The sequence below is a fragment of the Salminus brasiliensis genome, chromosome 7 (assembly GCF_030463535.1).
Source record: "Salminus brasiliensis chromosome 7, fSalBra1.hap2, whole genome shotgun sequence".
NCBI classification, from domain to species: domain Eukaryota; kingdom Metazoa; phylum Chordata; class Actinopteri; order Characiformes; family Bryconidae; genus Salminus; species Salminus brasiliensis.
The window spans coordinates 10,458,585-10,471,778 of record NC_132884.1 but is presented as its reverse complement, the minus strand read 5'-3'; the positions used below and the strand labels follow the sequence as shown (position 1 = coordinate 10,471,778).

General features: G+C 38.0%; 1 protein-coding gene across 1 annotated transcript in view; it reads left to right on the top strand.

The window, feature by feature from the left end:
- Nucleotides 1–13,194, top strand: part of spega (striated muscle enriched protein kinase a) — a 46,069-nt gene that overhangs the window by 16,689 nt on the left and 16,186 nt on the right. The window contains exons 5-18 of the mRNA XM_072683815.1: nucleotides 430–1,766; nucleotides 3,220–3,363; nucleotides 4,284–4,466; nucleotides 6,766–6,929; nucleotides 7,054–7,142; nucleotides 7,298–7,473; nucleotides 7,599–7,859; nucleotides 8,497–8,655; nucleotides 8,883–9,072; nucleotides 9,829–10,058; nucleotides 10,232–10,351; nucleotides 10,608–10,712; nucleotides 11,728–11,934; nucleotides 13,041–13,164. Of these exons, the coding sequence (XP_072539916.1) occupies nucleotides 430–1,766; nucleotides 3,220–3,363; nucleotides 4,284–4,466; nucleotides 6,766–6,929; nucleotides 7,054–7,142; nucleotides 7,298–7,473; nucleotides 7,599–7,859; nucleotides 8,497–8,655; nucleotides 8,883–9,072; nucleotides 9,829–10,058; nucleotides 10,232–10,351; nucleotides 10,608–10,712; nucleotides 11,728–11,934; nucleotides 13,041–13,164 (3,489 nt within the window). The remainder of the gene's footprint in view (nucleotides 1–429; nucleotides 1,767–3,219; nucleotides 3,364–4,283; nucleotides 4,467–6,765; nucleotides 6,930–7,053; nucleotides 7,143–7,297; nucleotides 7,474–7,598; nucleotides 7,860–8,496; nucleotides 8,656–8,882; nucleotides 9,073–9,828; nucleotides 10,059–10,231; nucleotides 10,352–10,607; nucleotides 10,713–11,727; nucleotides 11,935–13,040; nucleotides 13,165–13,194) is intronic.

The window sequence follows — 13,194 nt, the reverse complement described above, 5'->3', positions numbered from 1 at the left end:
AAGCTTTGTGGTTTAAATGGGCACAAACCAAATTTACATACATACATAAATCTTTTCAGTTTTACCATTCATCCTCATTTGTTGTGTTTTATTTAAGTTTTTCCTTTTAAGGTATACATATAATTTTCCTTTTCTTGAGTTATTACCTTCCTTTGACTCCACTTGCTTTTTTAATCAGATTTGGTAGTTCTCTGTAGCATGCATCAGTGATTGTCACTACTTGCATGTATTTGCTCTTGTGTATCACATTATTTTCTGTTGTGGGTCATGATATTTGTAAAATGATTTATTGTATTCGCTTCATTTTTTATTCACTGTTGTCACTGCTGCTTGACATTTCATCACAAGACTGCAATGTAACACTTTAAAAGTGTTCATTTCACTTTCTTTGTTGTAACATTACATTTCCCTCAATCACCCTCATTCCAGGAGAAAATTGGACTCTTTTACAGGGGAAGCATCCCCACTCACAAGTCAGCCTTTCCAAAATGCCCAGAGCCCCATTTCTGCATTACACTTGATTAGTGAAGCAGACTCAATAGCCCAAAATGGTAACAAAAAGATAGGAGATGAAGAAGAACAAGGAAAGACCAAATCCTCCACCTGGTTTCAAAGTAGTGGTTCCCAAGACTCAGCTTTGCTCCAGAATCCTAAACTCCCTCGGTCAAGTTCCAAAATCTTTGACAAGGTAAGAGCCTTTGAAGAACGCAGGCACAGCATTGACACACCAAAAATGCCCTCGTCAGGGCGCTCATGGGCCAGTTTCAGCCAAAGAGCATCAACTGATTCTGAAGATGGTGGGAGTAAAGCAGTTAAGGGCTATGACAGCACCATGAGTGACATTGCGCTCAAAAGATCCATCTTCAAGCAAAGAGCCTCCTCGTTGGAAGATCGGCCCACCTATGCTCAGAAGGTCCAGAACTTTCAAAACAAGTTCTCAGAGGAGCTCCAGCGGATTAAGAGACTTGTTGGGAGACCTAATATCAAGAAAGCTTTCTCAACTGAGTATGTTACACAAACTGACAGGCAGCCAGTGGGTAAGGTTGAATTAATCCCACCAAAGGTCAATAATAGACTTGAAGATGCAGATGTAAAAAAGGTTGATGTAAATGAAGCAAAAATGTCTCAAGGGGACCTACCAAAGCTACCAGTAAGGGAGTTGTCAAAGCAAACAAAAGCGGAGCTATTATTTGAACCACCAGCACCTCAAAGCAGATTGAAAATAGCATCCCAAACACAACCTCCTGATGCTCTTGAAGGCCAGTCAAGGGAAGACTTGCAGCCTAGTCATTTGGTGGAGAGCACTGACATAAAAAAAAAAATCCCTGTCCACGAAGTACCACAACAGAACAGTTTACCAAGCCTGACACAGAAATCCTTGGGAAGCAGACTTCCGGCATCACCTATTAATGTAGTGTCACCTGGAAAGGCTGAACAACCACTGCCTAAGCTGGATGAAAAGACATCAAGCCCTGTTCCCAAAAAAGCACGGCCCCTACTCCAAGAGGAAGAGATCCGAGCACCTCCAAAACCTCCCAGGCTTCTGTGTTCAGCTTCCACATTCCCAGAGTCATTTAAGGGACAAAAAGAGAAGAAAGCCTCACTGCCCCTACCTGAGCTGACAATACCTACCATTACAGTTGAAGATGAGCCTATGGAGGAAGAGGAGCAGGTGGCAATGTGCATTCAAAAACAAATCAAACTAACTCAGGAGCAGAAAAAAAAAGGAAGGAGCAAACCGAGGACATCAGTGTCTCAAGAGCGAGGTGAGAAACCAAGTTTATAGTATGGAACAGTAGAAATATGAGTTGTTGTGGAGACAAAATGTCTCAAGGTTGAGCTAAAAATATTCATGTGGTTTGCTCTTGTAAATGTATTTGCACTCACACAATATCATACACTGTAGAAGGGCTTTCTATGAAAGGATATTACTGGAAACAAGTAAAAGGAATCAGACTAGACCACTGGTTCCCAGCCCTGGTCTTGGAGTTCTCCTGCCATGCAAATGGTAATGTTTTACCTGCTCTAATTATAAACAGGCCCTTTCTGCATTGAAAGTGGGTGTGTCAAGGCAGGATGACACTAAAATGCGGAGGGGTTACTTCAGGATCAGGATTTGAAATCAGTTGAATACACCAATTTGATTTACTGCTTTTGTGATTTACTGAGTAGGGTACCCTGGCTCGGGTCTGTAAGTAATTGCATGGTGGTGCTGGCTGTGCTTCCAATTGTCAGATTAGGTTTGGTCCCATAAAATGGTAGGACTATTTTTTATATGTGTAAAAAGGGCTTTATGTCTACACAGTTCCAATATGATTGTACATATCGTTAAGTTCAAGCTGTCAGCCTGCATTACAATCATTGTTTCATCTCACATCCAATGTACCAGAGTACAGAACAGTTTTTTTTCTTTGACTTTTTCAGTCAGGATGTTGCTGTGTTGTAGGATAATGCCTGAAGTATATTGTCATTGTAGCTATCAATAAATGTATATAAAATGATCTAAAATTACAAAATAGAGAAATACTATATGGACAAAGGTATTAAGACTGCTGATTGTTTCTTTTTTGAATTTGAAATTAAAAATATAAAAAAAAGTTCATCCTGCTTTTTTTGGAGTAACTTTCCCTACAGTTTTACTAGATTTTAGAGCATTGCTGTGAGGATTTGATTGTATTCAGTGACAAGCAATAATGAAGTCAGGATGATGGATGATCCCCATCCCACCTTATTCTCAACTCTCCAACTTATCCCAAAAGTATTGGTTGATTGTATTGATATTTTATGTCCACTGCTAATGGAAAGTACATTTTTTTTGTAGTGTGATAAATGTGCTTTGATTTGGTTTTCTATAATGTGTGTGCACAAGTCTACTCCTTTCGGGTTTTGAATGAGCTGTTCAGTGCCGGGTTTAAACCAAGGAAAGGCGCACGGTGCTCCTACTGGTAAAACGGAGCCAACCTGCAGTAATTCAAGTAATTCAGAAGTTTCTAACCAGCAGTAATTCAAGAGTAAAGATGTGGTGGGAGTGTATTTCCATGCATGGTTTTGATAAGATGGGCAAGGACATCAATAAATAGATGTCTTAAAAAAAAAAAAGTTTCCCTGTTCAACTAAAATTGATGATTAATATGATTAATATGTGCTTGCATCGACTTTGAGTATTTGACATGAGTACGTTCGTGTGAAACCACCATCACCTGTGCTTGGCTTTCCCAGAAGACTCCTCTGATGATTCCTACATGTCTGCAGAAGAGGATGCGTTGGAAGTTCCTGTGTTTGAACTGCCTCTTAGGGATGTTGTAGCAGCCACTGGCTCAGAGGTGATACTGGGGTGTGTTATCACAGGAAACTCTTATCAAGGCAAGTTTGCTTAAGCTTATTTTTACATTGTCATAAATTCAAGGCAGATCATGTTGAGTGCAGCATGCTTAGAGATTGTATAATTGCAGAATGTGTGAGAATAGTGATGCACAGTGATTTAGGAATCACATTTATAATGTCAGATAATTGCTTTAAAAAAGATTGCATCATACAGATGTTAACATATTTATTGTGCTACAGAAAAGCAGAAACAGGATTGGTAAAATGTCACTGCACTGATTACAGAAAAACAAGAATTATATGTATTGCAGTTAAAATGACTTGCCCAAAGACATAAACTAGCCAGGTAAAAAGGTTTGATGGATAGGGTGTTAGGAATACTCCTGTTACATAGTGGTGGGTCTCTGTTTCAAATGCATCCATGCATTTTTAAATGTGTCCAAAAGGTTGGAGAACCACAGATATTGAGGGTGGAAATACATTACATTTACATTAAAACTTTAAACATTAGATTTACATTGCAGCACTAATATGTAGTTACATTTACTTTCTAAATAATATTTATTTCAACACATTAAAGTTACAGCTTTTATACAAAACAAGACACAGCAATAACTTTTCATGACATTCAAATCATAGTAAAAATATCTCCTCAAAAACTCAAGATGTGGTAAGCTATTGATTTAAAAGCATAAAGTGCATTTGTCAGAGAAATGCTTTGTTTTTTTAGTGAGCTACCAAGTGAGAAATAATTGGATTTCTAGGACTTCTAGGAAATTTTATATTAACCGTTGTCAAGGGATAAAGCATGCCTATTTTGCTCACTCATGGTTTAAGCATATATAAATCAAGAATCAAAGTTGATATTTTGCCCATGCATGTGGACAATGCATGTTAGGCTTTGATAAATGTGTGCTTCATTTATGGCTCAATTCTAAATCATGGCTGGTCTTTGGCAGTGATGTGGAGAAAGGGGGACATGCAGCTAAAGGATGGAGCAGGATATGAGGTGCAGGCGCAGGGGGAACGGCATACTCTCCGGATCCGCCAGATGAGACCCAGTGACGCAGGAACCTACTCTATCACTGCCACCAGCAAAGCAGGACGGGTGTCCAGCACAGCCACACTTTTCATCCAGTCAGGTGAACGGAGCACCCAGATCCTTTTTTGCGTCACAGCCATTATACCCGAACAAAATGAGCATTCAATATGCTTGAATGCATAAATGCACTTCTGAGCCAAACAGCCTTCCCAAAGCACATGTTCCCTTTTTCGTACTGGAGAACGTCTCAAATGACAGGCCTTTGAAAGTGCAGCTTAAGCTCCTCACTGGTTGCCATGGCGATTGATAAAAAAAAAAGCCCTTAGTCTGAAATCTGAATGATGAGATTATCATTTTCTGCTATTTACTGTATTTTGGCTTGCTAATGGAAAGGGATTTTGCTATTTGCTGTCTTTTTTGTGCTTCAAAAAGGGGATTCATATTTAGCCCCATCTGTGGTCAGCTGAATAATAAGGAATAGCACACCTTTGTTAAAATTAGAAATTTTCAGTGGATCAGGGCTTAAACATCATACACTGTTGCTAGTTATACATAGCCAAGAGCTGTGCATCAAACTCTGAAAGGTTTGGGAGGCAGATTTAGTCCTGCTATTGTTAACTTCAGCTTTTTCTGCGCACATTCTGTGCTCACATTTTTTGGATGCAGTGGATTAACTGAATGTGCTACGTTCCTCTCCGGCAAAGCTGCAGCTATTTCTCTAAGTGCTTCTGCTATCTGGGGCTAGCGCAGAAGCTGTGCCTGTGTTTCCTTATTAGGCCACTAAGTACACAGTGTATTTATAGTGTCCCTTGTTCCTTCAAGTAATTGCAGCCTGTTTTCATTTCCCGCTGCAAGATTAATGTGTCTTTATGGCCTGGAAAATCGGCCATGGGTTGGACTGAAACAAAAAAAAGTGTGTGTGTGTGTTGTTGGGGGGGATTACGGTGCTGCGTACTTGTGAATTTCAAAAAGTAATGAGAGTTGAGCTGATTAGGTTTGAGTCTCAAGCAATGCAAGTGTAGATGGATAGAGAGAGAAGGAAGAGAGGGAAGAAGGGCGAGATTTCAAATGCAGATTGGGGGGTACAGTGAGTTATGGTTATTAAATAAACCATGACAGGCTTGCATACTGGAGATGCTGCATGCCTTTGTGTTCAGCTCAGAGACAGTGGATATCGTCTTGTATACCAACTTTATCTCTGGTTGAAGGTGAAAAAGAGTATTCTTCCAATAGTATTTAAAGTGCTATCTTACATTTAATAAGACATTTAATGGTTGTGCTTACTTGATTTGCTTGATAACCAGCAAAGTGTAGTGTATGTATTGTATTGTGTATTGAGTATTGTGTATCTTGGTGTCCATGCTGACTTTTGTATTTGGCAGCGTCAAGCTTGAGGTATCTTTTGGATTCTAGCCTATACAAATCAGCTGAGGATATTTTCTAAGTAAATAGCAAAGTTACGTTGGTACATTGCACTGGATAAGAGCATCTGTTAAATGCCTTAAATGTAAATGTTTATGTATTCCTCTTTTATTAGTTAAAACAGAGTAGTCTGAAATATACAGTATATATAGTTACATTAAGAACATACATATAACATGGTATATTTTTGTGCCTGTAGCAATCAATTCAATTTAGTGAGCTCTTTTTGATTCTGAAAATTGAAGGATGTTAATATGAAGCGAGTTGTTTCCAGCCTCTGTTGACACAAGTTGCCCCAGCAGGATACATCAGATGTAATAAGTGTATTGCTGTGTTGCCTACGCTCAGACCACTCCATTGAAGTTGATCTGGAATTTTCCACTCACACAAAGCGTGCTCTGTCTCAATAGTGCCGCCTATGAGTGGAAACATTTTGATTGGGTCAGAGACTGAAGGATTAATCAATTGTGTCTCCAGCTGTGGTCAGTTAGATCTTGTTCTCACTGCCATCTGCCTCTGCTTCAACTCTTCGTAATCTTTCTGCTCGGTTGCCAAGTTCCGTGATGCCATGGCAACATCCATCCTGGTAAAAAAAAAGTCAAAAACAGTAGCTGTGTAGGCTACAGTTATGGTGTTGAGTGGGATGAATAATATCTTTCTTTTATTTCCATTATTTGCTATACAGATGAGCATACAGAACATAATAATAATTATTAAAATGCTAATAATTACATAATTTATTTTAAATAATGACATTCTTCCAACTTCCTGCTTATTGCTTGTTTCTGAACAGTGTGGCCAAAAATGTTTTTTTTTTTTTATATATATATAAGCAAATTCAAATCCCATCTTACACCTACAAATGTGGCAGCGGTTGGAAGTAAACAAAGTTTAAGAAGAAACACTTTTAAGGCATTCAGTTTTGTGCTGAAGACTCACAACAAACCGTATAAATGGCTCTGTGTGTTCTGTCTCAGAGCCTGTTCAGGCCAGAGGCGGATGTTTGAACTTGCCACTGGAGCAGCCTTGTAGTCCAGTGACCTCTGATGAAGAGTTTCTGAGCCCCATGGAGGAGGGTGTGAACTTTGGGATGCTTAATATGACTGAAAGGTCACGTTTTAAAGAGCCCCCAACATTCCAGGTGAATTCCTTTACGCTTTTACTGTATACAGTCTTGACCAATCTGGACCCTGAGCTTATATTTATCATGACAACTCATCTCAGTGTCTGCTATTGTTGATACTAATGTTCCTTTATGTCATCAGGTCTCCTTGTGTGACCAGGCAGTGACTGAGGGAGAAGAAGTCAAGATGGGTGTCCAGTTTTGTGGACAGCCCAAGCCAGTGATCTACTGGTAAGAGACTTTTTTCCATTTCCAATATGATGAAGTTTTAGTACATTGTAGAATTCAGAAAAATCATTGTTAGTGGATCTGAAAAGTCAGTCAGAGTCTAGTTAAAATGGAGTGGATAAACTGCTTGAAATACAATAAAGAAACTGTACTTTCAGGCTGAAGGACAGAGTGAATATCAAAACGGGTGGCCAGCACGAGCTCCGTGAAGATAACAATGGGAGATGTGAGCTGAGAATTAAGTCGGCTGAAAAATCTGATACTGGAGTTTACATGTGCAAGATCATTAATGAATATGGCACCAAACAGACTGAATGCCAGCTGGAGGTCAAAGGTGAGAAAGAATGAGAAACATAAGGAGCTAGACAGAGTGAACGAAAGGTCAGATAATGCGGTTCTTGAATCCTCTATCCACAGTGCAAGGCTACTGATCTCCATGGCAACACATTTCTTCCACAGCTCCTTTTCCTTTAGAGGCTTTAACCATCACCAGCCCGCTGCAGGACGTGAGGGTACGTGCCGGAAAAACAGCTCTGTTTGAGTGTCACGTGACTGGGCCACAAGACACAGACGTGGATTGGCTGGCCAATGGGAAGTTGATCCAGCCAGCTTTACTGGACTGTAAGATGCAGTTTGATGGGAAGAGGTGTCGTCTGTTGCTCAGATCTGTCCATGAGGATGACAGTGGCTGCTACACCTGCAAACTTAGCACAGCAAAAGGTTTGCTTCCACCACAAAGCAAATAAATTCTTATTTAGTAATCTTATCAGTAATAACTTTGTTGTGATTAAAGTTATTAATGAAAATCAATAGTTCATGTGTATAGTATTGTGCAAATGTCAGTAGGCACCTAAGCAAACTGTGTTAAACTGTCAGACTTAATAGGTGAGTTTGGGGGCTTGTAGGTGGGCTTTTAAGAACAGTTTGTACTATTATAAAAATGGTAAATATGAAAGTTAAGTTCCAGATTTTTCTTGATGGCCCCCACCAAATACTGTACATTTGTTCAAATGTATCACCAGCACACCTGATTTGACATAATAATGCATTAATTAGCTAAAGCTAAGAAGTCTTAGAATAGTTAAATAAACACATTGATTTATAAAACCACTGCTTTTTGTATAAGCGTTATTTATTTTATTATTAATTATTAGTGTTTTACTGGGCACCTACACACTTACTGAGTCAATATGTAGCTTTTATAAAATATATTAATATATATAATATACTAGTTTAATATTATTATACATATTATTATGATAAAACGTTTAAAAAATATGCAAACATGTATTTTTAGCATTTTGTTGTTGATATTTTAAGCAGTGATACATGTCATTTTTTCATTTTCATATGTAAGAGGAGCTGATTAGCAGTGCCAAGCTCACTGTTATCCCATCAAAAGAACCTCTCTTCACACGAAAGCTGGATGCACTAGAAGTTTTAGAAGGTCGTTCTGCTCGTTTTGACTGTAAAGTCAGTGGCTCACCACCCCCTAAAGTCACATGGACCCACTGTGGTGAGGACAATTTTGCAATACAGAGTTCAGTGTTTCATTGTTGTACCTCAGCTCCTAAAAATAAAGCAATACTTCTAACATGGTGTACTATGCAAGCAAGCAGGAACCATTTATCAAATCTCTTTTGAATAATGCAGTGGAGCCTTGCTTGCTTGCATTCATTTTTAGCAACACTGATATTTTTTGTGAGTTACTTTAAGAAGATGTCTGTTCTTTCTGCTCGTTAGAACAACCAGTGGTGGAGAACGAAAATATTCACATTCTCACTGAGGGTGGGCGACACTCCCTGCTCATCGCCCATGTTACCCAGCAGAGTGAGGGGTTTTACTCTGCAATTGCACAAAATTCTCATGGACAAGCTGAAAGCTCAGCTGAACTCTATGTGCAGGAACCTCGTCCAGTCATATCCTCTCACATGTAAGACATGCTGTCAGTGGTTTTTAAACCTGGCCAAGAGTATTCCTGTCCTGCACGTATTCCTGTCCTGAAAGATTCCTACACTGCAAGATATTTAATTAAGAATAATTAATGTATATTTTAAATTATAAATATTAAGTGTGGCTCATGAAAAAGTCTGGACATGACCTACTTTAATTGACTTATTAGGCCCGAATTGACTCATTAATAATGGTTAGGCAGGACAAAAAAGTGTCATTAGTAATCAGCTGCTGACACTTCCAGAGTGGAATAAATTAATAAAATAAACTTTTATGCTTCATTCAAAAAGCATGAGCTACTCTAGGCAACTTGCTGAAGATTGCATAAGCACTTTAAATCTCTTTGCCTGTATTCATCAGTGGTGTGTTTGGAAAAAATAGAAAAATCAGTTTCAAAAGCCACCATAAACTACTTCTAAAAATGCAAGCTGATGCTGTTGCAGTGGCCCTGGCATCTCCCTAACCCGAACATCATTGAAAATCTGTGGGTAGATCTTAAACATGCTGTGCATTCAAGACAGCCAAAGGACGAGTGGGTGAAAATTCCAAAAACAGGAATAGAAAGACTCTACTACAAAAAGCAATTGCAAGCTGTGTTATCTGCTCCTTTGCTGCAGCCGCAAGCTAACACTTAAACCAACCTGCACGCACCATGTACAGTATCAGTTTGAATTATACAGCAGAATGACCACTGAATAAGGTCTATATTTGTATTACTGTATTCCTTGTGTTTCAGGTCGAGGTTGGAGAAGATGCCGTCCATCCCAGAGGAGCCTGAGGTGCTGGAGGGAGAAATGGAGCGCAGAACAATGCCAGACTTTGTCAAGCCCCTCAGCGACCTGGAAGTGGTAGAGAGGAAAGAGGCCATCCTGAAGTGTAAAGTGACAGGCATGCCATACCCCACCATTACCTGGTACCATAATGGCCAGAAGATAGACAGCACTGAAGACAGGAAGATGACACAATGTAGGTCAACCTTAACTCTCAGAATTTTAAATGTCAATGAAGGTGAAGTCACTAAAGTTACTAAAAAACAAAACAACAGTAAATCTTGGTAACAGTTGAACATGAACTGCACACTACAATTGAGTTGCACATTACTCCGCTACATTGCTTACTTTGTCTTCTGCCTTCTCTAGACAGGGATGTTCACAGTCTGGTCATTCGTTCAGTGTGTCATGGTCACAGCGGTGTGTATAAAAGTGTTATTTCCAATAAGGTGGGAAAGGCCGCCTGCTATGCTCATCTGTATGTGACCGGTAAGAGGACACACAATGTAATGTAATGAATAAATGTTGTTTTTATAAAATTGCTTGTTGTTTAAAGATATAAAACATTGATTTTAACAAATATGCAACAATAAAGAAAATTGGGAAAGGGACAAATTCTTTTTTTGCAGCACTGAATGGTCCATAGTCTTATATCCACATCACTCGCATTATGTCTTAATAAATGTATATATAAATGTGCAGTGTTCTTTCTAGTGAAGCCATTAGAGAACATTTCTTTCAACAGACATCATTCCTGAACCTCCTGATGGATCTCCGATTGTTGAGTCCATAACTGGAAGAACCATCACTTTAAGCTGGAAAAGACCAAAAAGTCTTGATCCATCCATTGGTAAATGCTTTTTTGCATTTTATTGCACGCTTTTTGTTTACTGGCCTCTTGCAAATATAATACTTCTGAGTTCTGAGCTGCATCGCCTTTAACTGCTTTTAAATCACATTTTAACATCAAGTATGTTAGAAAGACCACTGCATCCTTGTTTTTAATATCCAAAGTGTTGCTATTTAAAGTGGTTTTATGACTGCATTTTTAATAGAGTTACACAAAGCATTACATAAGCAGTACTATATGCAATATTGAGCTAAACTTTCTTTCTGTCTTGGGGGGCCCCGAGTGCAGTGTTTGTTGTATGAGGCAGAACAAAACAATATACAACTCAAGATGTTAGGTGGCTCTCCAATTGAGTTTTTAAAAATATATATTTTATTGCATTTCAATATATTTTTCTTCTTCAAATAAGCCAACTTGTGCCTACAAACCACATATTGTGTTTTGAGTAAATTAAATCTTTTCTCACAACAAAGGAATGCTGTATGATATGTTTATACAGCAGAGGTGGAGTACTCTGGTCCTAAAGCCCATGATTCCACCATTCTTGTCATATAGGATTTTGACAAACTAATCAAAATGCTTTCAAGAGAAAAGAGCATATTGTGTCAAATGATTCAAAGTCAATAAGGGTCTATTGTGTTATTTGTGAAGTATTATGTATAATAATATATACAGATTATAATATCTGTTCCATGATTGCTGTTATAGTTATCCCTGTTTTTAGGATGTGCTTCTTTACGTTTTTGTGACAAATTTTTAATTTTTAATTTTTTGATGTATTTTACAGATACTCTTTAGTATTTGTTTGCGAAAAGATGCACAACTAAATTTTCTCAAAAGTATTTAGATATATTTGTCATGAAAGACAGTCAAGCTGGGGCTATTGAAAAAAAAGTGGTGAGAGTTTGCCTGTAGAAATGGATGCATGAGTGCTCCTTGCTTGGATTTTAAATGTGAAGGCCGTCAACGTAGCTCCTGGAACATAGGTGGTTTTTTTATGTTCTTTCTTTAACAGATCCCAGTTCCCTCATATATGCTGTCCAGCAACAAGCTTTGGGCTCCATCCAGTGGACAATCATAGCATCTGGTCTGAGGGAGACCTCTTACACCATGACCTCTCTTTCGAAAGGAGTCCGATATGCTTTCAGGGTACTCTGCAGCACCGGCAAAGCCTTCAGCAAACCCTCTCAACCTACTGACCTGGTTCAGCTAGTCGATAAAGGTGTGAGGGGAGAAAAAAAATGGCTGGCCACATTCTGCTAGAAAAAAACATATTAAGGCAATTTGTTGGCAATGTGAAAATATGTAATTGTGATACATAGCATTTTATGAGTATTGTCAGGAACAACTGCATGAATGATGAATTTAGTGAAAACGTCATGCACATGATAAAAATAGTAAAGAAGCTTAAATACTACGTACACACCCCTGATTGGATTTTAGTACATTATGCCATAATTTTTTATTTCCCCCCTGTAAAGTCTATAACATTTTGGATGTAGTGAATTTAAATATGATTATAATAATACGCTCTAATTTCTGTAATACATGCCTAAAAATACCTCTCAGCCCACTCAAAATGCATCCAGATCTTAATTTGTTTGGAGCAGACAATTTGATATAGCATTTAAACGTTTTAAATTTCACCATAAACCATGTTTAAATAAGGTATATTCATACATGTTTACTACATTAAAATGGTTTACATATCTGCAGATTTTTTAAATCAAACAAATTACTTACTAATTTTGGGTGTTAATTTATGTAAATGATATTGATAAAAGTGTCAGTCCAGCAACGTTAACCTAGCATTTCTCATTGTAAACTAAAGAAGCAAACATCATGTGCTTAAAAGTTTTGAAAAGTTTCTGAGCGACTGCATCTGAGGTCTGTGGTCAATCATGTTTGTCATTCCAGTTTGTTTGCAAACCTCTAAAACATATAATAATATATTATTAATATGCATATTATTGGGATGTTATTTGTGCCATATCAAGTTAAGTTAAGTCAATTTTATTTGTATAGCGCATTTTACAACTGTTGTTGTCGCAAAGCAGCTTTACATAATTAGTAATTAGTAGAAAACAGAAAAAAAAGAAATAACATAAGAAGACATGAAGGATTGGATGAAGGATGAAGGATATCACTACCCTTAATTGCAATAAGAGTATGTAAATGATCAAAATAGTATACATATCTTCAGAATAATCTCATTTTGGATATTTTCTTTTAAATGGCCCAGGCATTAATGGCTAAAGCATTAAATGTCTAGTGTGGACAGGTGTTTTTATTACAATATATAAGGTGACTTTTACTATATGATTTCAGGGCAATATTTGCACAAATCACCAGTCATTGTGGACAAACCTGATGTTGTATATGCAGTGGAGAACCAGCCTGCTACTATCACAGTAACCCTAAACCATGTCCAAGCAACAGTTACTTGGAAAAGGTAAGAGAAATCTAGTTAAAAACTACAGTA